This window comes from Chelmon rostratus, chromosome 4 (assembly GCF_017976325.1).
Source record: "Chelmon rostratus isolate fCheRos1 chromosome 4, fCheRos1.pri, whole genome shotgun sequence".
In the NCBI taxonomy this organism is placed as follows: Eukaryota; Metazoa; Chordata; class Actinopteri; order Chaetodontiformes; family Chaetodontidae; genus Chelmon; species Chelmon rostratus.
Window position 1 is genome coordinate 8,557,921 of NC_055661.1, and position 25,245 is coordinate 8,583,165.

At 41.3% G+C, this 25,245-nt stretch overlaps 2 protein-coding genes across 3 annotated transcripts in view; both read right to left on the bottom strand.

Moving 5' to 3' along the window:
* Nucleotides 1-1,024: 1,024 nt before the first annotated feature.
* Nucleotides 1,025-11,707, bottom strand: meltf (melanotransferrin). The gene is made up of 16 exons (XM_041935263.1): nt 11,584-11,707; nt 11,024-11,178; nt 10,832-10,931; nt 9,770-9,955; nt 9,486-9,642; nt 8,649-8,716; nt 8,340-8,524; nt 7,298-7,463; nt 7,027-7,169; nt 5,967-6,063; nt 5,689-5,883; nt 5,405-5,558; nt 4,483-4,550; nt 4,193-4,380; nt 2,998-3,190; nt 1,025-2,485 (listed from the first exon to the last, which is right to left on the bottom strand). The coding sequence occupies exons 1-16, from the start codon at nt 11,630-11,632 to the stop codon at nt 2,418-2,420; spliced, it is 2,172 nt and encodes a 723-aa protein (XP_041791197.1). The 5' UTR covers nt 11,633-11,707; the 3' UTR covers nt 1,025-2,417.
* Nucleotides 11,708-15,621: 3,914 nt separating this feature from the next.
* The window catches only part of LOC121604920 (disks large homolog 1-like), a 108,548-nt gene continuing 98,924 nt past the window's right edge, over nt 15,622-25,245 (bottom strand). Inside the window, exons 18-24 of one of the 2 annotated variants that reach the window (XM_041934547.1) lie at nt 23,397-23,438; nt 22,875-22,925; nt 22,391-22,492; nt 21,827-21,999; nt 21,629-21,738; nt 21,093-21,184; nt 15,622-19,929 (exon numbers count right to left, since the gene is read on the bottom strand). In XM_041934547.1, the coding sequence (XP_041790481.1) occupies nt 19,823-19,929; nt 21,093-21,184; nt 21,629-21,738; nt 21,827-21,999; nt 22,391-22,492; nt 22,875-22,925; nt 23,397-23,438 (677 nt within the window). In that variant the 3' untranslated portion in view covers nt 15,622-19,822. The remainder of the gene's footprint in view (nt 19,930-21,092; nt 21,185-21,628; nt 21,739-21,826; nt 22,000-22,390; nt 22,493-22,874; nt 22,926-23,396; nt 23,439-25,245) is intronic. The other variant, XM_041934549.1, reaches the window with a different exon arrangement.

Sequence of the window (25,245 nt, forward strand, 5' to 3'; positions counted from 1 at the left end):
ATTGAAGGCACTGACCGTAAGAATAGTGGAGTCAGACTATGAGTCACGGGGGGTGAAGTTCACATTTCACTGCCTTTAAGTTGTAATTTATTGTCCAGTTGCTTTCACAACAACAGAGATATGAAACACTGTAAAGAACTGAAATGTAGATAGGGACGTTTTATTGCTCCTGCTGACATTTGGTCACTGTGGTGGCAAAACAGCATTTACAGCGAACCCCAGTGTACTCCACCCATCCTCTGGCTTTGACCTCGACCCAAGTACTGTATATTGTACTGCCACTTTAAGCAGGAGTGATTAATCTATTAGACGAATATCAGAAAATTATTTGGCAGCCATCTTGATGATTCATGAATCATTTGAGTTATTTTCAAACAAAATGCTGCTGCATTTCTTTGTCTCAAAATTGCCTTTCTGTGAGTTTTGGTCTGTTCGGACAGAACAAGACCTGATCATGAAAAAGACATCGCTGCTTTTTCCATAGTTTTCTGATGATACTGTGTATGGATAAATGAAGAAAATAGCAGGCAGATTTATTGATAATGAAAAGAATCGTTTGTTTCAGCTTTAATTTGACTGCTTTAAAACAGAAAAAACACATTTCACTGCTGGTCCTTATTATTTGGTTTAATTAATGGTGAAATTCCATGTGTGCCCAAAATAAGATCTTCCTTTAGTAATCCCACTGTGGGGGGATTTGCAGTGTTACAGCAGCAAAGGTGCAGTGGTAAGAAGCATCAGTTAAATGTGTAGAAAGAGAGGAGATCAGATTTCTGCTACAAGAAGCTTAAAATGAAACACTTTGAGTCTGAGGGAGTGCAGCCGTCACTTATTCTGAAGCAAACGAAAAATCAAATGCTTCTAGTTGCTGCAAAGGGTCCTGATGTGACCGCTGATCAGATGAGAGAAACACTTTGAAACATCCGCAGAAAATCAACAATAAAAGGAACAGCTGGACATAATGTGTTTTACAGTGCACACATTTATTCATTTGAACAAGCGAAAAGCAACTCAAGTTGGCAGCTTTATGTAGTAATACTTATGCAGACGCACTGGCCTGGCAACTAAATATTAGTTACATGTTACATCATTTCACATCGAAATAAATCTCTATCAGGAGGAAGAGAAGGCAGTCGTTTCTGACAGCATGAGTCAGTACATATACACTGATATGGCACCTGAACGTCATATAAAAATAAATCTCTCAACATAGGAAAATACACATCCAAATCGACATCTTATAACAGGAAACAGCATCAAGCAGCAGGAAGTACAGTAGATATGACAAGGACTGGTTTAGAAAGAGACCTTTCTGGAGTGAGTTGTTTGGGTTAGAGGACACGAGAGCAGGGTTTTGGGTTTGGTTTGGGTTGTTTTACTCAGGATAGATTTGAAGAAACAATTGTGTTTTCTTAATTATTCCTCTTACATAACTAAACGTTTTAAGCTAAATGCCCTCCCAAGTCAAGCTGGAGTCAATTTCTGCACTGTAAGATAAACGCAAACATTTTTTTGACTTTAAAAGTTGGAATTACATTAAGAAATGAAAGCCTGTGGTCTTTCTTCACCTGACACAAACTTCTCTTTGACTTAAAACATCCAGAGAAGCAAACAATCATTCACTCTCCAACACAAACCACAGGATGTTTCCTTTATGTTCTCCCCAAATCTGATGGAACCTGACCAGTGCGTCACTCCATTTGTGTTCAAATGCAGAAACTGAAATGCTAAAAAGGTATGAAACATAGGAAGTATGCTGACTATTTGCTGCTATAGCAGTTCCCAGTCATTTTTTTATTTGCTCTGTGAATTATGCAGCATTTCTGGGACTGAACGTTTCTGTTCAACAGAAGCTAAAACATTAACTGTAGCTCATGTGGGGTTCTTTGTAAAACTAGCTATGGAGAGACAGGGATGCACTATCCTACTCAAGCAATGTAACAGGTGGCAGGATACACACTGATATAGCAGCTCACCTTCAGTAAACACAGCATCACCATCTGTTTTCAACATGTCTGAGTCACACGGGTTGAAAGTCCTTCTGCAACTAACTCTCTTCTCTGCCACCAAAACAAGAGACATCGTGCTTTATTTGCTTCAGCACCATTTAAATCCAAAGGCAGCGCCAACACCATCCGCTCTTATCATAAAATAACACACAATCAGGCAGAAATTATGCAATTGTAAGACAAAAACACACATTCGAGGATAAGAGTGGGTCTCCAGAAAAGCAAGGCAAAGCTATGTGAAAACTGGAGAATATAGGAGGATAAGGGGACAGAAGAGCCAGGCATGGAGAGAGAGAGAGAGGAAGAGAGTGACACGGGGAGTATAAAGAGGTGAGAGGTGAGGAATAGAGACAATGGGGGAGGAAGGGAACAGCAGAAGAGGCTGAACGCTTGTGTCATATTGTGTCTTTACATCCAGACGTTGCTCAGCACGAAGCTGAACAGGGCCAGCAGCAGCAGCCATGCAGAGGACATCACTGCAAGAAGACAAATTGGGCAATGTTAAACAGGTTGTACATAAGAAAACCACTTTGGCACATAGTCTGACAAAGTGGCCACTTTATGCAACAGTTTACACAGAAAGTTGGTAGTAGCTCCCCTTCACTGTGCAGTGGAGGAGAACAGATCATTCATTTACCACCTGGACGGAGCCAGACTAACTGTTTGCACCTGTTTCAAGGCTTTATGCTAAGCTAACCTGCTTCTGGCTGTAGATTCATATTTAGCATACAGACTTTACAGCGGTATCAGCTGACATCTCGTCCAACTCCTAACCAGAAAGTGAATCAGTGTATTCCCCAGAACTGTCAAACTAGTCCTTTAAGCCATCACAGAACATCTGTCACATCTGTTCCTTTAATGCTTCATATACTTCATATTGTCTACATTTTTTAAAATTCAACTCTCAATTCTCAGTAGGAAAAGATAGACGCCAGTAACTTTGACTGGCACTGGATCATAGGGAATGATTTCTGTGATTTTTTTTTACCTGCACTTGATGAGCTACACTCCATTTCAACCAGTGAGTCCATGTAAGTCTGGCCCAGCCACTCCTGGTAGGTCTTTCTGTCAGCAACACCCACAAGGCGAACAGTGGAGTCTTTGAAGATGAGATCTGTGCCCGTGTAGGCCTGCGAGTCAAACATCTTGAAACCAGAACCCGTATCACTGCCGAAATGTGTCTACAGGGAACCACAGACAAAGAGAAACCGATCAAACACCAAACCTCACCAACAAAACCGATTTCCTGCATTCCAATTAGCCAACGATTTACATTAACTTCACTGTAAAATGAAAATGAAATAAAGTGTTAATCTTTGACGCTGAACATTCTGCCACTGTTGTGTCATATGTATGCTGTCTTCACAAAGTACTGTAATCCTGTAGCAACAAGGCTCCTTTTTGAAAACTCCCTGATGGTGTGTTCAAAGATCATCAGCATCTGAGAGCTGAGAGTTAGCTGCAGTTTAATCAATAATAATAATAATAATAATAATAATAATAATAATAATAATAATAATAATAATAATAATGTTTCTTGATGCATGTGTAATAGTGTGGAGGTTTGAGGTTTGGCTCAATTATGAACAGGACCTTATAAATTCTAGTATAACCCTAAATGGATCAAGCAAAGACTTTTATTTTGAAGGGTATGCATTATCACTTACTGTGATAACTGCTGTTGTAGGAGCATGAATCACTCTATAAAAGCTAAAAGCTAATAACGAAAAAGCTTACAATATTGCATACATGCACTTGAATGTTCTGTTTTAACAGGAAGTGTAGCACTTATTTTATTTAACGAACACTACGTGTTGCACCTCTGCTGGCTTTACTTTCTCTCTTTGCCACTGCTGATGCTCTTCAATGAATAATCTCAGAAGTGCGGTCCTTGTCCACAGTAGAACACAACACAGAGTTTCATCTACTACACATGATTTCTTGATGTGTTTATATGTCTACTAAAATGCAAGAAACAACAACAAAAAAAACAATTTCACCTAGGCTGTGTTTGAACGCATCATAAGATTCTTAAACCTCATATGGTGATGGCACAAATTTGACCAGAAGTGAATCCTTTGCTGTAGAGGATTACCTATCTTAATCCACTTTCAGGTCTGTGTACTTTAATGGCAGACAGCCTCTGACTCGCCCAGTCACTCAGACAGTATGAACACTCTTACCTGTGCGCTGTCCAGGAGTCCATAGACAGCGTGGATGTTGGTGTCAGGCCGTACCATCACAGCGTGGGAAGGGACTCTGGCCAGGTGACAGTTTCTGTACTGCGAGACCTCGGCCTTAGAGCCCTGAGAACAGAGCAGCTGGAAATCTGTAGACTGGAGGTTCACTGCCCACGATTCATCAGAGTTACCTGAACAAACGCACAAAGTGACGGGGTCGGTAAGGTCCCTGAACATTATGCGACACTTCAAAGGAGAACATTTTTATTTTATCTTGGAGTGCCTTGACTTACCATCTGTGTTTTGGAAGACAGTAGCATGTTTAATAAAGGCCACATCGCCGTCTCCCTTTGCCAGACACCTGAATGGACAGATAGACACATGTAACGTGGGGCATAAGTTCAATTAACTTTTCTTCTGGAGGCAATAGAGTTACTAAATTTGAGAAGTTATTTTGGACACCCCTGTTTCAGGAAGTAAAAGCCCTTACCCAGCTAACTAATGGAGCAAAAAACTGTCCTAAGTGGATGACGTCAGCTACAAGCCCCATTTTCAAATTTGGGACGCTGTGTAAAATGTAGCTAGAAACAAATTGTGATGATTAACAAAGCACTAAAATACCACACTTACTTGAAACTAGCAAGACGACAACATATCAGCCTCTCTGGGAGGCTCTTTTTATACTCAGTCATGTGACTAACCTGTTGCCAGGTAACCTAGTTAATTGTGAGATGTTCCATCAGGTGTTTTCTTTTAGCATTTCACAACTTTTCCAGTCTGTTGTGCCCAACTGCTGGCATCAAATTCTAAACGAGGATATAATTTTCAAAAACAAAGCTTGCAGTTCGCACATTACTTTATCAGCTAACGTTTTGAAGCAACCAGTGGCAGATGTGTGCAGCGTAGCTAAATCACAGCTAGCAACCTTAGCTTGCTTGCTGGCTAACATTATCACAAGCAAAATAGCAAAATACTACCTGAGTTGATTACCTAGTTGGCAAGCTTGACAAATGACTTCACCAGCTAAGGTGATCGACAAAACTAACATATGTATTACGAGGTTGTGAGATAAACCTACAGGATCGTAACATCACCTGAGAGAGTGCTGTTCAGTTACAATGAGGATATCATAAAAAAAAAATTAAATGGAAATATAGAATGAAACATGTAATCCTGACGAGCTGCGGAGGTTTGGGATGTTGCAGTTCTTAGTACCTGAATGCACCGTCGTATCCATCATACAGGTCTTTTCCCTTCTCACACTTGCTCTGTCCTGAGCTGTCACCCACACACAGATCGCACAGGCTGCTGGGGAAACCGGGCTGGTTGGCTCCTGGTACACAGCTCTGCTTAAAGTACTCTCCCACCGCTAAGCATCATGGGAAACAGGAAATACAAAGTCAGAGACTGAAAGGAAAATTCCGGCTTTTAAACCAAATACGTTTCATAACCACACACACACACACACATACGCACGCACACACACACACACCACTAACCTTGGGGTATCTGACAGTCCTTCGGGGTGATCAGGCCTCTCTCCATCAGTGTTGCTACGGGAACGTTCCAGCCAGCTGTGCGACCGTATCCAGTGTGACAGGAGCGGCGGCCACGCAGGTCGTCAAGGTTACGGATGTCCTGGCTACTCTTTTTCACCACCGCCACTGCATAGTACATGGAACCATCGCGGTCGTCTGGAGACAAAAAACAGCTTGTATTTGTCTTCTTGACCATGTGACCGTATGTCTTTGTGTGAGTCTCAGTTTCATGCTTTTACCTGTGTAGCTCTCGCCGGTAGCAGGGACCAAGCCGTAGTCTTTGCCTGCTGTGTAGATGTAACCCCCATCCAGAGTGACAGCATCAGCCTCGTTGTTCTACACAAATATAAACAGAAAGAACAGAGTCTGAGATGCCAGAACTGCTAGAAAAAAGTCATCATTTGGTCTTTTTATTTAGTTGTCACAGATTTCTGCGACAGTGTTTTCTAAAGCCTGATGGACAAATCAGTATGACCAATATAAGCTGATATCAGTATATACTGGCTGATAGTTAACAAGAAACTGCACTGCAGAAATACTGAAGATGTCCTTGTGGCAGAGATGGGACAAAGTCATAGTTTTTCCAGTTTTTTCTTTGCCTTGAAGACCAACAGATCCCAAGTGAGGTACTAAACTCATTATGGCTCTTTACCAATTCCACTTTAAAGTTAGTACAAAAAACCCATAGAAAGACAGATGCTTGCAGCATTGCAATGTCAGCTACAGTATGAATTACAATGACATGTTGTACAGACATTCATTGTCCCCAGAGGATGAATCTACTCTGGAGATCCCCTCACTTTTCTCTCAGCAGGTCGACATTTTTTGGTTTTGAGTGAAACTACTCAACAGCTATGGATTACAATGAAATGGTACACACATTCATGGTCCTCTCAGGATGAATTGCAATCTCTTTGTTGACCCTCTGACTTTTCCTCTAGATGCGTCATCACAAGCATCAAATTGTCCAGTACTTTGATTTATGACCAAATACCTGCAAAACTAATGACATTCCCATCAGCCTCAAACGCATCATCTGTGTAGTTCAAATCAGCAAATGTTAGCATGCTAACCAGCTAACTCAAAATGGTGAATCTGGGAAAATATTTCCTCACATTAACATCAGCATGCTAGCATTGTCAGTCTGAGCCTGTTCATATGTTGATGTTACCATTTAGGTCAGCGCAGCCCCACAGAGCTGCTAGCGTAGAATGAAATGTGTGTTCATTACTGTCAAATAAACGTCACAACATTTAAAATCAAAATAATTCAAGTGTGAACATGAGAAACATCTGTTACCTTGATTCTGTTCATGCAGTCAGTCACAGAGTCGCCGTAGACACACTTGATGGCTGGAGTCAGACGCTGACTTTGGAAGGCCACGGCCATGTCGCCACACTTCTGCTGCTCGCCGCTGGACAGCACACACCACCGCAGGACCTCTGAGGGATAGACAGGAGGGTGGAAAAGAAGAAAAGATAGAGATGATTAAAACCAAATAAATAAAAGTCAAACGCTGCATTTCACCTGCTAACTATTGTTGCTCGAGACAAAGTTATATTTCATTTACCCTCAGCTTTACAGTCCATGGCTGTCAAAGCATTATAATATAATTGACCCATCCACTTCTTGGGGTCGTCTGACTCCGCCCCGTGAAAGTCGACGGATGAATCGGAGAAGAGCAGATTTTCTCCTCCATACTCCGTAGACGAAAACATTTCGAAGTTTGACTTTTTCTGCAGACAGCAAGTGACATCCAGTTAATCTCACAGAAAGACTCTCACAGTGATGCTGTAATGTGTAAAATGTCTGATTGCTTTGCTGTATCTCAAGATATCAAAAATGATAATATTAATAATAATTCATTTTATGTATCAAATGCTTTCAAATTTTGAAATGCCAGATGTTAAGTGAAATCTACAATCTAAAGCTAGAGCCATCGGAAAGTGTAAAGACTGGAAACAGGAGGAAGCAGCCACCCGGCCTCTGCCTGTTTCCAGTCTTTATGCTAAGCTAAGCTAGCCAGTTGCCGATTGTAGCTTCATATTTAACAGACCTATGTGACTAGCACATTTCTCATTATGTGGAACAATTCATTTAATCTGCTGCATTAAAAAGCAACTTTGATCATAACAGTTTCATGACGACTTGGCAAATTCCATATTCTGAGGAAGATCGTGCAGTTTTAACAGTGTGTGTACAATGTGTGATCCCAGCCGCCACAAATCCAGAATAGGTTTCGTGGCTCACGGGCACCCTCACTTAGTAGTTAAATGGCGCAGGTGGCAGTGAAACTTTGCCAGTTGCTGCTTAGCTCAACATTTAGCACAAATGGAGCAAAATCATATCAACATGTCCTCTGTATGAGCATGCTAATGCTATGACTTACTACAATGCTGTAAAAAAGTGTGACGAGTTGACATAATGCAACTATGCAATTCAGATATTTAGATTTTATTTTGGTAGTTATCTAGATGACACTGCACATGAGGATTATTGTGGCTAGGATAATGGGATGCTATGACCTTTTTATCGGCACGTCTATCACAGAGGTGCTGTTGGTGTATGAGTTGTGTTTGTGGGTGTTACCACAGTGATCTGTGTGGACGCACCTTGCCCTCCGACAGCAAGTTAAACACCACAGAGGGAGTGACGTCATTGCCGACCACAATCCCTTGAAACGGGATGCGGACCAGGTGGCATGTTTTCCACTCAGAGATGGGCGCCCTGTTGCCGTCACGACACAGCAGCTCATAGTCCGATGACAGCAGGTTTTTTGCCCAGGTTGGGCCACGACCTGGCGGAAAAATAAGTGGTTAGCTAACAGACGCGCTGACAAGCTAACTGACTTTGAAAAAATGGCTGAATGGGTCACCAGTTACCGTGGTAACCAAATCGTTACAGAGTAGCTAAGACGTTACCGTCCGTGTTATCGATGACAGTCGTGTGTTTGATGAAGGCCACCTCTCCTGCATCATCAGTCAGACACCTGCAGAGATGGAAGATTAAAGGTGCAGGTAAGCAACCGGCAGGCTTTCACACGAGAGCTGGCTGCTTCGGTCCAGAATGAAAGACAACTATTCTAACTCTGTACGGACGTTCATGGTTCCCAGACAATGAATCCTCAAAACTCTGGTTCCCCGTCTATTCCTCTCATGACAGCAACACTAACACGCTAATGTGCTAACACCAAGATGGTCAACATGTTATAGGCTACCTGCTAAATATTAGCACCTTAGCATTGCCAGGATGTTGTCATGCTAGTGCTAGCATTTAGTTCAAACGATCCAGGCATTATGATCAATGTTTTTTTCTTAGTGCTACAATTGTGATAAAAACATCTTTGCAACAGAGCTTCCAACCCTTCGAGCACCAGCGCTGTGTGCTAAAACAGCCATGAAATGTCATTTTTAGTTAGCCTGTCATTCTCAAAACAACCTTTTTATCTATATATAATTATTATGATGTATAATTTGCATATAGTAAGCAAGTGGGACAGACTCTGCACAGTCATTTAGATCAAAATGCATTATTAATAAACTGCTGAATGCTTAGATTTATATCCTGAAAATGACATTTGTTATATTGGACATCTAAATATTTAAAAAGTCAAAACTGAATTCTATGTGAATGCCGGTCATGGCAAAGGGAAGGAATGAATCGGGATGGCATGACATTCACTCCACGAGTAAATGCAACGCTCTGCTGACCTCTAACCTCTGTGTGGATGAGGTGTATATAGCATGAATGTGTGTTACCTGAAAGCTCCTTCATAGCTGTAGTATTGCTCTTGCTCGCTCATCTCGCATTTGTGCTGCCCGTTACCATCCCCCTTGCACAGCTGACACAGAGACGGAGGGTCACTGGCCTTGTTTGCTCCAGGGACGCAGCTCGCATTGAAGAAATTTGCCACACCTGAACACACACACACACGATCAAACACACACACACACACTCTCCAGCTCTCTGTATGTACAGTCCATGTATGTTTGTATATGCATATATATATAGTAAAGTATAGTATAGTAAGTATGTTTCCTACCCTGTGGGATGTTGCAGCCCATCACAGACATGTAGCCCTGGTCTATGAGGTATCCTACAGGCATTTTCCAGCCGGCTGTTCGGCCTATCCCTGTGTGGCAGCTCTTTCTTCCTGCCAGGGTGTTGATGTTGATGCCAGAATTTGCTTTTTTCACCACAGCAACTGCATAGTAGGACGCTCCGGTAACTGTGGCAACAACAGCACAGGTGTAAACACACATATGACAGCAAGTTTTGTCAGTACTTTGACACCAATGTACCTTACAACAATCTAGCCATGTACTCTTGCTATCAGAGAACGGAAATTAGGTGTGGGGGATCAAAGTGCAGCAGCCTTGGAGTTTGGAAATATCCCACATGCAGTGCAGAGGACTTCATCAGGGCAACAGGTGTGATAACTCAGAACATCCCTGCATTATCTTTCTCCGGGTTACCCACGATAAACAACACTATGTCTGCAGCACGGCTCGAATGAAACAACTCTTCCATTGCATGTTGTATTTTCTGATAAAAAAGCCTTCATATCAGGACGCTGTGAGATCTCACACATTATAAAGATAACTGTGAATGCTAAAGGTGACACTGTTTTACACAATAAGGTGGTTGACAGTTATATATTATATATTTTCATATTTTGTCAGAGTAGTATCACTGGGACTACAGATTGATTTGCTCTTGAGCAAATGAACTTCATTTTTCATTAAACATTATGAATCTACAGCAAGCAGCCCGTTAGCTAGCTTAGCACAGAGACTGGAAACAGCTAGCCAGGCTCTGTGCAAGCGATAGTCCAGCATGCAACTTCCTATAAACCCCCAAAGTGTCATTTTTATATTTCACTTGGTGCACATATGAAAGAAATGAGATAGAAAGTGTTTATTAGTTAGCTGTAGAGGTGGCGTGTTTGTTTTACCTTTGGACAGAACCTGTCTTGTTGGATCTGTCTTTATGCTAAGCTAAGCTAACGTCCTGGTACCCTGTCATCATGACTGCTGTGTTCCTGTTGGTTCTGACTGTTACTGGTCTCCCTTGATGCTTTGAAAAGATTTGAAATGACTCTTACGATCAGCCTTTGTTTCACTGGCAGCCATCTTGAAGGAAGCGGTCTTCGCCAGCCTGTAGATGTCGGAGCTGGACATTGACAAGGCGTCTGCTTCTTTGTTCTGCAGAGACACAGCAAACAAACCGATCAACGATGTTGGAAACATCAGGGACATTCGCACATGAATTCTCTGTTCCTGGTCCTCGATCCGACCTGTAGCTTCTGAACGCAGCTGTCGATTGATGTTCCGCTGACACAGCTGAGGGAAGGACTGAGAGAGACGTCGGAGAAAGCCTTCGACATGGCCTTACATTTGTTCAGCTCGGCATCTGAGATGGTGCACCATCTGATGTTGCTCTGGCCCAGCACTGGCAGAGAGAGAGAGAAACAGAGAGCAGTCACCATTAAAGTATCCCGCCAAAGGACTCCTGAAAGCATCCTGTAGTCTCATGTTTCCACAGCAATGGCTCTCTTCTTCCATTTCCACTGTGCTTTCTGCTTCAGCAGAGGCACAAGATGAATAACAAGATGGAAATCTTTGTGTTTTAAATCTTTTCTGATGTGTCACATTTCATTTTTGATCATTGTGAAATACTGGTGAGTTTTACTTCTTCACACCTCTAAAAACCTTAACAGTTGAACAAACTTTGAAGGCAGCATTCCTGTCAGAAAAAGCCACCAAACCTTTAATATCTATGTCTATAAATGTAACAAAAACTGTGATATTTTTTGTAACTTTACAGCGTATTTGGATTTAAACAGTCAGCTCTCACCAGTCTGTAGTATTAGCAGCAGAGCTGCGGCTGTTCTCCACGCGGCCATGGCCTCGTTCTCTCGTCCGCTCTCGGTTGGGTGAAATGGCTTCTTCTTCCCTCTCCTCTACTTTATATGATGGCTCGTGAGTCAAAGTCCAACTTCTATCTCCAAGACTCAGCTTAAAGTCCTCTTGTGAAGCTCTGAAGAAGCTGTATTTTTAGCGCTTTACAACTCAGTCGACATTCAGAAATCACAAGACTTTTCAAGTTTATGAAGCGCGCCTCTCTGGTGCTGCAGGTCTGACACGTCTCTACCGCTGCTGCCTGGCTGCAGGCCAGAGCCTGGACAGAGAGGTCTTTTACAGTCAGAGGACCCCACCTCTGCTTTCCCTCTCACTCCTCTCCTCCACTCGTGTGGTGCTTTTCCACTGATGGGCAGAAGGAAAGACGGGATTCAGGCCAGCAGAGTGAGGCCGGTGGTTACTGACTCACTGCTCTGCCTGAAACAACGCAGACACAACGGGTCTGTTTACCGGCCCTGGTTGCTCACTTCAGCCTTATCTCTGGCTACGAGTTTGTCCTGAACACAACATGGAGGTTGATAGAGTGGTGGAAAGTAAACACACTCACATACTGTACTTAAATACTCATTTGAGGTACTTGTACTTTTTTTTTTATTTTCACTTTACACCATTTTTTACTCCACTGTAATTCAGAGGAACATCTTTCACTTTTTTCTCCACTACGTTTGTTTGACGGCTGTAGTTTCTAGTTATTTGACATATTAAGATTTTGCACAAAACATATGATGGGCTTGTAAAATATGGTGTGATGTTATAAATGTAACGACCTGACAGTATCTGAAAGTGTGACAAATCTGCTCCATTCTAACATACAACAGTAAAATCCTGCTTTCACATTAAGAAATGAGAATCATCTAATAATATCAGTCACAATACATGATTGTATGACAGCATTTACTGTATGTACTTTTATTTTTGGTACTTCAATTACATTTCCTAACAATACTTTTACTTAAGCAACAATTTGACTCCAAGACTTTGTAATAGAGTAATTTTAGTTTTATTGAAGAAAAGGATCTGGAAACTTAATTCCTCTTTGTCAAAAGGTCTCCTAACTGTTGTAGCACCTTCTTTAAATATGCAAGGCTAACTGACTCTCAGTAAATCCCCAAAGTAACTTGTCTTTCAGGCTCATGAGTGTGAAGCTGTCAGAGATCAGAATAAAATTTATGACGCTCTTCAGTGGCAGGACTATGCATCACTCAGTGTTTTATGCCATCCGTGTGAATGATCGGTCACATGGAAGTTGCAGGATATGAGGGTGCATAATTGAGATAATAAAATATTTCTGCAGACATCCAGTGAAACACAGGAAGGCAGCCTGACCATAAAAATCTGTTACTGCTCTGATTGTTCCTCCATGTTTATACTGTCCTCCTCTGGTACATTACCAGGCACGAGTGATAAGAACAATAAATCTTTAAAATGATGTGTTATGACGTGATGAAGGCATCCCTGGTGCTTAAACATGAACATGAAATCTAATGAAACGGGGCAGACAATGGAGAACAGCAGGTCTCACTGTCTCTCACATGTTTCATTGTGAAACAGGTGAAGGACCCGCTGAGCTTGTCTCAGCAGGCGCCGTGTGCATCCAAGGTCCACACTTTAATCTGCGAGATCTTTACAGATCACATAACATGTATGCATGTGCTATACAATCTTTTTTTTGTCCCGTTCATATCCTGGGGTTGAACTCTTGCCAATATTGAAGCATCCATCATTTCTGTCTCCTTTCACTCTGTACTGTTCTGCAGGAAATACAGGTTATGGCCACTTTAAACCAAGCACAAGGTAAACTCAAGGAGAGTGACACTGTGAACTCTGGACATGACACATATGAATGGGTCAACGCAGAAGCTGAAAGCAGGAAGATGATGGATATATCTCAAAATCCATAATTTATGGAATTAAGAATGTAAAAATAAGGCTCATGAATGAGTAAAACATCTCAAAATATATCAATCTCAAGAGGTGTCCTTATAATTTTTACTTTTTCCCTTTGTTTCTTTTTGATCCATTGCTTGTTTGATCTGTATGACAGAGCTGCAATTTCTGATTCTAAATAAATTCCAGAGTTTCCTGGGAAGATTTAATTTGGTGTCTTTTATCGGGAAAACAGATACAGAGTTCACTTGTTTGGTTTTATTGATCTTTATTCCATGCCACTGTGACTCAGAGAGTCTTTAAGTCAGAGCTCAGCAGTTCAGCTGAACATGCAAAAATATCGGTTTTATTACAAGCAAGCATGTGATTCAACATTTACTGATTCAACAGTTTTCCATACTAAATGAGTAACAAATCAATACTTGAAATGTTTGAATGGAGCTTTTATTTCAAAAGCATTTTCCTATATTAGTGTTTTCCAGGACTGCCAAGGAAACCTGGGAAATTAAGGACCCATAACCTGACATTCTGAAGTTGAAAAAAAGAGGAGCTGTATTATTCTACGAGCGTTTGGTTAATGAACAGAGGACTCAGAACAAGACTGCGTGTCTTACATGAGGGCTTCTTTTTTACGTACTTGCAGTCAGGCGTGACCATGAAGTCACATGAAGTGACCAAAAAGCTGTTGGCTCAGCTGCAGCACAGTGACTGATTAACTGTGTGTGAGGGAGTGTTATATATGAGAGGGGGGGCAGAGGGAGGGAGGGAGGGGGAGAGAGAGAGAGGGGAGGGGAGAGAGGGGAGGGGGAGAGAGAGGAAGGCGGCTGAATATATGAGCATACAGACGATTTGTGTGTGAAGTCTGACACTTGTTCTTGCAGTGGTGATGAAGCAAAAACAACTGTAGCAGTGACTCTGCAGCACCTGGCAGCTGCTAACGGGGCTTCACAGCCTATTAGACGAGATCCTGATGAGGAAGACTACATTAGCCGTATGTGCTCTGGTCAGCTGTCTGCAATCTGTTTTCCATCCTCTCAGGAGTTTGGGGAATGTTTGTGTACTTTCTGAAATGCTATTGAACTCTATCTAGTGGCTGAGAAGTTTCAGGAAATGAATTTGAATATCAGACTTAGAAAAGCAAGAGATCACTTGAAAAACCGAAGCCTCAATGATTCGTTGACACTTGATTGTGATTTTAGTTTTAATGGTTAATTCTACATTTTTCTACTATTTTCAGTCATGCTGGAGGCACAGCTCTAGAGATGGAAACATCACTGCTTTGTCCACATGGAAATATCCAAATATTCAGTGAATTACTGTGAAATGTGCAGATATTCATGGTCCTCATCGGATGAATCCTAATGACTTTGCTGATCTCCCCCCGTGCCTCCGTGAGGTTTACTTTTATGTTTTTCAGTGAAATGATAACAACTATTCTCTGAACGAACTTTTATTCCACTTATACAGATGTACCCCTTAGGATGAACTGAGGAAAAGCTAAGGGACCACTTTAGTGCCATGTTGCATTGCTAGCATGCTAACAAGCTAAATTAAATTGGTGAACCTGCTAAATATTACTTCTAAATATCAGCATGTTAGCATTCTCATTGTGAGAATGTTAGTTTGTTCATGTTATCACTTAGCTAAATGCATCACTTGGTCTAAGCACAGCCTCACAGAGCTGCTAGCATGGCTGTAGTCTTATTAAAATGCGTGTTCATTACTTTCACATAAACTTTACAACATTTACTCTCAAAGTAAACTGAGAAGGTGAACATGGTGAACATTATACCAGCTCAACTTCAACACGTTAGCATACTTGTGTTAGCATGTTGGTGTTAGCATCTAGCTCACAGCATAAGTAAGAGCCTCACGGTGCCGACTGTTATTCTGATAATGAATTCAATATAAAAAAGCTACGCATGGAAATTATAACCAAAGCTGTATTTGTAGGCCAAGTACTGTGGTTAAGAGATTTTTTGATAACTATGATTGCGTTCTCTGATTACTTGTTTGTTTGGTTTGTTTTTTTATATATACAGTATATAATTAAAGAGTCAGCAGATGGTTCACCTTCCCGGCCAAGAAGCTGACTGTCTCTGCTGCACAGAACCACATTAGACATCATTAGAAACCAGTAGAAACCTGCCGCAGAGGCAAAAGCAGAGAAAAATATATTCATATTTACAGTTATTATATCATATATTTCATACATCACATTCATACATTCCACAACACAAAACAAACAATAATTATCTCCGGTCATCAGTCGAGGATTTCAGTAAATCTCAATAAAGACTTTTATTTTTATTTTTTTGTACCAAAATAGGCAGTTAGAGCAGGGATAAATATTATAACATGTTAGATATAGATCCATCTCTTTAATAGATTCTTTGCATCGGTGCTTTACTCTAACAGACAGTGGCATGGTCCCCTGGCTAAAACACACAGCCGGAGGCATACAGAGAGTCCGGTTCTGCCAACTGGCAACATCACCGTGGTTTACTCGATTCATAGAGGATTATACATGGAAAGAAATCCTTGAGCTGAACATTCTGTGAGGACATATTAAAGCTTTCAAAACACATGTGGTCAAAGCTATTTATTATTTGGGTCTAAGAGCTACTGTGTTGACAGAATGGCCTCTCCGTATGTCTCCGGTCTCCAGTCAGCTTGGAGGAGTCGCCTCGGGGGGTTGAGGGTGGTGATGGGAAACGGATAGCTGACAAGGTCCATACAGGGGCTCTGTTACCAAAAGCATCTCGATATTTCAAATGTTACGCTTGACAGTGTCAGGTTAGCCCCCATTTGTGACTTCACTCTCTTTTAGCTCTGTTTCTACTCCTGACGGAAATATCTGGCTCTTTAGCTGCTAAATGCTCCACTGTGTTCACCAGCTAGTCGCTCACTTCGTCTGTCTGCTGTTTGCTGCTGAGCAGGGGGTGTAGGGTGGGTTTTTAGAGCCTTGTCACTGAAAACGATGCCACAAGAGCACTGACAGTGAACCAAAACAGTTGCAGCCAGACAGCTAAACAATGAACAGTATTGCTGTAAAGCTCCATAAAGCTGAGGGGAGCTGCAGATTCACAGGTTTATTCTCTATAGGTTCATCACTACAAGCAACCCCTTTCACACTGTCACGCTGTTTTCACATTGTCATTTGATATATTGTTATTGTAACAACATTGATTACAGTTGCTTTATCCCTTAAAGCAGGCAAATCGTTATTTTCTTGCCTGCTACCCAGCAGAGGCTTGTGTCTTCGAAGGTATTTTCGTTATCTCACGGATGTCTACTCTCTGCCCAGAAAGATAAAACGTTTGCCTGGAGCTAAACCCACATTTGAACAGTTCATTTCCCCGGACTGTGACAGGTTTTTTTGCAAACAGATGAAAGTTACATTCACAGCTGATCCTGCCAAAATTGTCGATCAGCGTGAAACCAAAGGCAACATGAGTTACACTGCCCACAGGTGTCCTCGTGCTCATGCATGATACAAACAAAACAGGTAAAAACACTGCTCCGTAGCACTATTTAAGCTACCAGAAGTATTAACCACACAATGTAAACTAGCTTCATAAAAAGAACAGGACAATAAACAGCTGCAGAGCTGAAAAAGATGAAGAGGAAAAGAAGTCAGGGTTTCAACCCAGGCCTGTGCTGTCCTGCATACAACACTGTGAGGATTTATATGAAGTTAATATATTCTGTGACGTGCGCTCACCTGTTGTAAAGCCTCTCTGCTACAAGCAGCAAATACTCTGGAAAGACCGCTACAGACAACAGATGTGCAAAGCAGGAGTCACACGACTGACAGAGCCAGCATTGACAGGCTAGTTATACTGTAGAGTTGCATGTTGTAGCACCAATTTCAGGAGACAGTGCATCAGGATAAGCCATTTCTGTGGAAATTCACTCTGCATCAAAGTTTGCGGTCCAAAACTCCACAGGGTGTCTTTAAGCCAACTGTGGCAGTGGCTGGGGGAGTCTGTGTGTGTTAAGTGTGTGATTTAGACACTGCTTTAACATTATTTGTTCCTGGGCAGACTGGACACATCCATGGGATGATGAAAATACCTTTGAAGGTACAACCGATTGCTGGATAACAGGTAGAAACATTACGCTTTGTTTGTCCACTGTGTGCCTGTATCATGGTGCAACATATGGACCGCTGAGGTCACAAATGGTGCTTCGGGTGTTATTTTATGCACACTGGGACTGAAGGCTCCAACGTATAAATCTAGCACGAAAAAAAAACGTCTTGCAAAAAGAGCTAATGCAGCTGAATAGTTAGTCCTGCCATTTAACTGATGTCTTTAATGCAACAATAGCATGACATACAGCAAATGAACCAAAAGGTGTTCCCTGACCTCTTTATCTGTGTCAAACCAGCATAATCATCACTGGAAGCTGAAAGAAAAGTGAGTGCATCACACATCTGAATACCAAAAACACTGGGATGGTATCAGTTCTGTCAGGCTAAGATGCTTTTAAGAAACCGGCCCTCAATAGTGCAACTACAGTGAGAAGGAAAGCTATAACGATGATGCTGATGATTATGATTGTGATGATGGTGTTGATGAAGAAGATGATACACTGTTTAATGCTGGAGTGCTCAACCAATGTCACACCGTGAATGTGGAGAAGGGGAGGAGGAGGAGAGAGGTGAAGGCATGATTAAGAGAGGAGGACGAAGAGGAGGAGGGGAGGCAGAGAAGCCCTTGTGGGAAGAAGACTTGGGTAGTACAGACCCAAGTTTTTAAAGCTGAGGGTCTGGGCCCGGATTTATCCAACTGTTGGACTGAAATTAAAGATAAAAGCAAAATTCCTTCACTCTTACTTCCACCGGGCCTTAAAAATGTAAGCTATACTCTCTAAATACTCCTAAATTTGGTCAAAGCTGAAGCAATACATGTAATTCAGACTTATGTAACTTTAGCCTGCCATCTGCATGTGATTTGAGGGGTGCAAACAACAAGAATAAAGCTGTCACTGATTTTGTTTGCAATGACCGTCATTCTCTGGTGTACTGAGTCTACTAATAGCAGAATTTATTTCCTGCTCCATTTTTTCTTTTTGTTCATTTCCAGTTGTTTTATCCAGATTATTTATAATTTTATGTTATAGACATTCTAGGTTGTGATTTTTACACATTTTTACTAACAACGAATAGAGCATATGTTCAGTAAATCCTTGTCTCTGATTGGCTGTTCATCCTCTGGGCATAACTGGAAATGATCATATGATCTTTAAAAGCTTCTCTTAACGGTCACTTCTACACGTCACTGTGAAAAGGACTGAGATGCTTCATAAACGCACCCTAATCTTTACTTTTAACAAATATCATTTTTTAAATATAATTTGCATAATTCTAAAAAAAGTGTCAAATATGGGCCCAGGCCCTCCAAATAGACTCTAACACTATTTTGAGGACTATTTACTCAATTTGTTTTTGGACATCCAAAGACAAAATGGCAAGAGAGTACTTCATACTCATCTATTGTCCAGCAATCTAATTTAGTTTCATATATACGCTTTCATTTAGAACTTCTGGCAGTTAGAAGGAACATCAACAATTGTCTTCTGATTATTTTCATGCTACATCTCTAAACGGTAATTGTGCCATAGCTTCACTTTGGCCCTTGATAACCAAAATGGCGGGGCACATTATCATCTCATATCTAAAGTTTGTAGATCGTCTAAAGAGGAAAGGAGGAGGAAGGGATGGGATGTGACAGGAAGATAGAAGAAAGACAAGAAAGAGAGAAACTCTAAGCAGGAGCAATGCCATGAGGGAAGACAGAGAGAGAGACAGACAGACAGACAGACAGGGAGGGAGATCAAGATTTTGTCCCAAAAACATGCTCTTAAAGCTACAGCGTGCAAAAGTCTGCCTCTTGGTGACAATATTATCATTACAAACCCATACATGAGTGCATTACCCTTCGTTAATATGAAAACAACAACGACAACAACAATAAGAAGAACAATAATGAAATCAAATCAGATAATGGTACGTGTCGCCTTGATTTGAACCACCTCCTTAAACATTAAGGAACCGAGCTGTAGGACGATCCACCGATAGGCTGCTGAACAGACTTTAGCTGCTCCCCCTTCAGGAAGCAGCAGTCCCAGATAGTCCCAGCCTAGTCCGCCGTTATGTGCTTGTGTAAATGTGTACTGGAAGAGAGAGGGAGAGAGAGAGGGCGCAGGCTGATAATAGAAAATCAGAGAAGTAGGAAGTGTTGAAGGAGTGATGTGTGTGATCATGTAGTATGTGTGTTTCTTCAGAGTCGCTCCTTGGTGGGCACCCAGATGTAAGGACCAGACTGCTCCTCAATGACCTGCTTCACCTGCGAATACACTTCCTCTAGAGACGAGCCCTGGACTATAGCTGCAGACAGACAGAGAGACAGTGAGGGGTGAATATCCAAAGGATTCCCATTAAAGAGAATTTACCAAAACATATCAGCAGTAACCCCCAGTGTGTGTGTGAAAAGGAACTACGAGACAAATCTCTATAAAAGCTTAAGACTAGAAACAGCTAGCCTGCCTTAGACCAAAGTTAAAAAATACACCGACCAATAGCTAAAAGCTCACTAATTAACCCCTTGACGCCTGAATTTATATTAAAAAATGAGTTCTTTGTGTTTTTGCTTTCAAATTGATCCTAAATTAAGAGGAGTTTGTTATTTTTTACAATAGATATAAATTTAACTAGAATAGGGTTCAGACAAACAGTATATGTCCACTTTTTTCAATGCTTAAATGCAGTAAAAACATCTTTTTTGTGTATTCAAAATTCATTTATTTCATCAAAACAGCCACAAAATTGGCTTACAACCATTACACTTCAACAACAATTAGAACAGGGGTTCTTTCACTCAAAAGGTTCCTAGGTGTGTGTTGAATATGCACAAACCGGCATCAGAGGAATGCATGCACGATTCGGCTGGTGGATTAAAGCGGTATGATACGAATTCACGACAATAGGCGTTAAGGGGTTAACATTCTATCTTTGTCTGAGGACAAAGTAAAGTAAAAATTACAATGTGTCATTTTAGAGGAGGTGACCGGCTGTAACTCTTTCTTGTCAAACAACAGTTCGTCGGTGCACCATCTCCGCTCTTTGACTCACTGAAAGTCATCTGTATCGTGTTTAGAAATGGTTGCAGAATATAAATCCACATAAAACCACAAACAGTTTTGTTGTCATATGGATTAACAAACAATAACATTGAGGCGTATAAAAAAAAATCTTTAAAAAAACAAGATACAGCGTTGATGAAATAATATCATCAAAAGTTCCCTTCAGTGGCTGTCACTTCCACTCTTCATGCTAAGCTACAGCTAAACACGCCCTTTTTTCCCAAGATGTCTGAGCCATGGTGGTCTATTCCCGCAACCTGAGCTATCAAAGTCCCACATTGTCTGTCATGGAAAACTGAAAGTGACTCAAGTTCCCACATGAAGTCCCAGAGAACTCACAGAGCATTAATGGCTTACTGTGCGTGTGGGAAAGGAAGAGCAGCTCGTGTTTGTGTGCTAGTGACTAACCGGTGAAGTACTCTGTGAACTCCTGCTCCAGTTTGACAGCTCTGTCGAAGGTCTTCCTCGCCTGCTCCTCAGTGAAGCGCTTGTTCATCTCTCTGTAGTGAGGAAAAGAGTCACAACATCAAGGCACAGAATGAGAACTTCACATCTCTCACATGGAACTAAACCCTCAGCAGCCATTTAGAGCCAACGGTGGTGAAATGACATGATGATAAGTGAGAATATAGCACTGACCAAGTAGCAGCTAGTCAACAGTATGTCTGAAGTAGGTGAACCATATGACACTGTCCTCCTGAGCAGATAGGAGCCTGTTCAGTTATCATGGAACTACAGATGTTCATTCCTCTGCACTCTTAGGACCTCTCATCCACGTTGGCTTAAAAGTTAAGCTTCGGAGTCGAGCTGCTGACGAGGACCATGTGATATGGCCGAAAACTCAGAGACAAGCTACTAAATGGGCCTTGTGTTGAGACTGTTTAGCTCAAATACACGATGTTGTATAGGTTATGAGCGGTGGGAATGGTAATTAGTTGACTTACAGGATGTTGTCGACGTTGCGTGGTCGAATGAAGATAGCGATGGGATGGAGGCCTGCCATCTGGAGACGCTTTATGGCATTCCCCGATACATCCAGTATACAGTGTTTACCCTGGGAGAGAGAGACACAGAGCTGTTTCGGTTTCCTCTGTCCTCTGCATTCCGTCTCCTCTCGCCTCATATTGTCTCTAGAAACTCACCTTGTCAGCGACCTCTTTGACAGACTGTATGCTGGTTCCATACAAATGGTTGTTATACTGTCCAGCCTCTATGAACTTGTGCTCCTGGATCTCTCGCTCCATGAGCTCTCTGGAGGACATGAAGTGGTAATCTCTGCCGTCCACCTCGTAGTCTCGCCGTGGCCGCGTTGTGTCTGAGGATCATAGATTTGACACAGATTAGGGTATTATTTAAGAAGAAAATATGATCATTTAGTTAATCATGATCATTAGGGTTTTCTTTTGGCATTTTCCGTGTATTACTAATTTTGCATGTGCTGTTTTTGTCTGTTATGTGTCAAGATGTATGAATTTGTATAAAAGCATATTAACTGACAGGTGTCAATTTTAGTACTGACACCTGTGTTTAACTGGTGTAGTTTACCCAGTAAAAAAAAAAAAAAAACAATAAATAAATAAACATTTCATTTCATGCCAGCTTTCCCTACAACATGACTTTACATTCTTCATAATGTGTGTTAAGGTAAGGGCTTGTGTGCAAAGTTCCAGTGTTATTTAATGTAACATATAGGCTAAGACACTCACGTGGGACACAGGAGCCAAACTTGTCAGGGAACTCGGAGATGAGGTCATCGTTGACCCGATCTTTCATTGGTCCGAGCACGATGACTGGCCGCGTGTAATTAACTGGGATATGACAAACAGAACTAGGTTGATACACACACACAAACACACAGTAAGTTGCACATGAAAATACTAATTAACCCCTTAAAATCCATCCTGAACATATATAATCTACATCAGTTTGTTATGATTCAAACATCCTTGCAAAGTTTGAGATCTTCTCTAGGAGCTACGATAAATCTCTGTGTGTTTGAACAAAGCAAGGTAAATTTCCATCTAGTTTCACTGTGCAGTTTTACTTTGTACGTAAATGAAGAAGAGGTACTTTGTGTATATGCTGCTGTATGGCTTCAGTGATCATACTTCACGAGAGTGAATCAAATAAAAAGAAAACAAATGAACCTTAAAACTAAACTAAAAGGATTATGTGAAGTTAAGCACTGACCTTCCTGCTGCATGACAGGTTGGTAGGTGAGGAGGGTCTCCTCCTGGCCAGCTGATTGGACAAACAGAAATGAGTGACACATTTGGAGGCACAGCGGATGAGATTGTTGACATCAAAACACACCTTTAGCCTTTTCTAGTTTTGGAGTAAACTTCTTCAACAGCTGGAAAAGCTGGAGAAGCAGAGAAAGGTAACTTGCACACACACACACACACAAACACACACACAACCACACACACACATAAACACTCACATGCACATAAGAACACAATAATCACAACACACATGTGCATATATGCATGACACACCCACAAGCACACACAAAGAAACACACACAAATAATCAAACGCAAACCGGCAGCAACGTAAAGTGGCTGCGGTTTGAAAATAAAAAACAAACAAGAAACAAGAATGAGCAAAAAATGAGGAGAGAGACAGAGAAAGAAGAGAGACAGAGAGACAGAGACAGAGAGAGAGCAACAAGGAAAGACAGAAAGAAAGACAGAGGAGGGTCTAGACTTACAGGAACAACTCTCACTATCGCTGGTGCCAGAGGTTACCAGCTCTGGAAGGACAAGACAGGTCAGAGTCAGCAACACACACATTCAAACACACAGATACAGACAAAAAGACACAGACTTGCATTCTTCCAGTGACACACATTCATTTATAACAGACTCCATCAGCCACACAATAATCCATATTCACTTATCCTGTTCAGGTGCTGGAGGCCGGACTCTGTCCCAGAACAATATATAACCCTAGCAAAACCTACAGGATGTGGTCAAAAGTATGTGGACACCTGAACATTACAGCCTCCACAAGACAACAGGTTAACTGCTTCCTTTAAACTTTTTCTGTTATTCCATTAGGTACGATGAAACAAAGTCTAGATGACTCCGCTGAAAAAAACAGCTTTTCCTAATGTCATAAAGGAGAAATTTAAAGATTTAGTATTGTCCATGAAGTTTGGAAATATTAAAAAACAGAACAATCAAAACAGAAGCAGCACAGATTCCACAATGCAACTCCATACTGAGAAATAGACCCTACATGCCCACTTCTTGTTTGACAAAGCTCCTCCACAGCCACAGAAAACATTATGTATCTGTGAGTTTGAGCCTTTTACATGGAACAACAGTGTTACAGCCAGTAGGAGACTGCAGAAATCACAAAAACAGTATTTGGAGTCAGCACTGGGATGTGACAGATGTGCGTATGTTTTTCAAACTGACTGTCTGGACGGAAAACATTACACCTATATGTGAGTGTTGGCCATGTCATTCCAAAACCACAGGGCATTAATATGCTGCTGTAACAGCCTCCGCTCCTCTGGGATTGTGGAAGCTGGCTGCAGAGATAGATGCAGAGAGATACTTTTTGACACAGCTCAGGATCAAAACCAGGACTGAGCCTCTAAGCTGGCACACGGTGCTCTTAAATAGAGTCTCAATGAAAAGCCATCGATAATAATAAACCAAAAACTGTCTGTTATGTACTTTATTTGGGAATAAAGAATATCTAAACACCAGGCTGAAGGCTGTTCTCTTCAGACTCTACTGGTTGCAGTACTTGCAGGCGATTGTTATGTCGTTAAAGGTGCTGCATGTTTGTTTTTACCACTGCATGAAAACAGGGGACTCTGGGAAAATGTGGGAATTGTGAATAAAGAATGACTCTCACATTTTCTGACTGTACATGGATAAAAGTGGATGAGTTCCATTTCACAGAAACAATTCAAACAATTGTAGTGATGGAAAGTAACTAAGCATATCTACTCAAGTACTGCACTGCAGCACAATTATGAGGTACTTGCACTTCATTTTAATCTGATGCTACTTTATACTTCTATTTCACTATATCAAAGAGGAACATACTGTACTTTTTATAGTTAGTAGCTGCTTTACAAATTAATATTTCAAAACCTATAATAGTACATAATATACAAAATAGGTTGTATATAATGCCTTGTAATACAGTTCTTGCATTGCACTGTTATAAATGAATTATAAATTATTCAATGAAATCACCCAACAGTATGTAAAATGTGTGAGTACTTTTACTTTCGTTACTTAACATGTTGCTGGTAGCAGTTATGTCCTTTTACTTCAGTAGGATTTTGAATCCAGGACTTACTTGTAACAGAGTATTTTTACATTGTGGTATTGCTGCTTTTACTAAAGTGAGAGATCTGAGCATGTTGAAATATTACCACACTTTTGGTTGTTGGCTGGCTGAACTGATTGAACTGAGCTATCCTGGACAGTGGCCTTACGGATTCTTCCTCCCTCTCCATCCCACAGCAGGATGGAGGAGGAGGATGGAGGATATTTGAGATATGATAAGGGTGGACATGAGAGGTACAGCAGTGT

Bases quoted from the DNA above. Each gene is read 5' to 3' on its own strand.
- meltf (XM_041935263.1), bottom strand. From the start codon at position 11,632: ATGGCCGCGTGGAGAACAGCCGCAGCTCTGCTGCTAATACTACAGACT. The intron at 7,464-8,339 runs GTGCGTCCACAC...TGCTGTCTGCAG, and splicing joins ACTTGCTGTCGGAGGGCAAG to AAAAAGTCAAACTTCGAAAT. The intron at 4,381-4,482 runs GTAAGTCAAGGC...GCGTTTGTTCAG, and splicing joins TGTCTTCCAAAACACAGATG to GTAACTCTGATGAATCGTGG.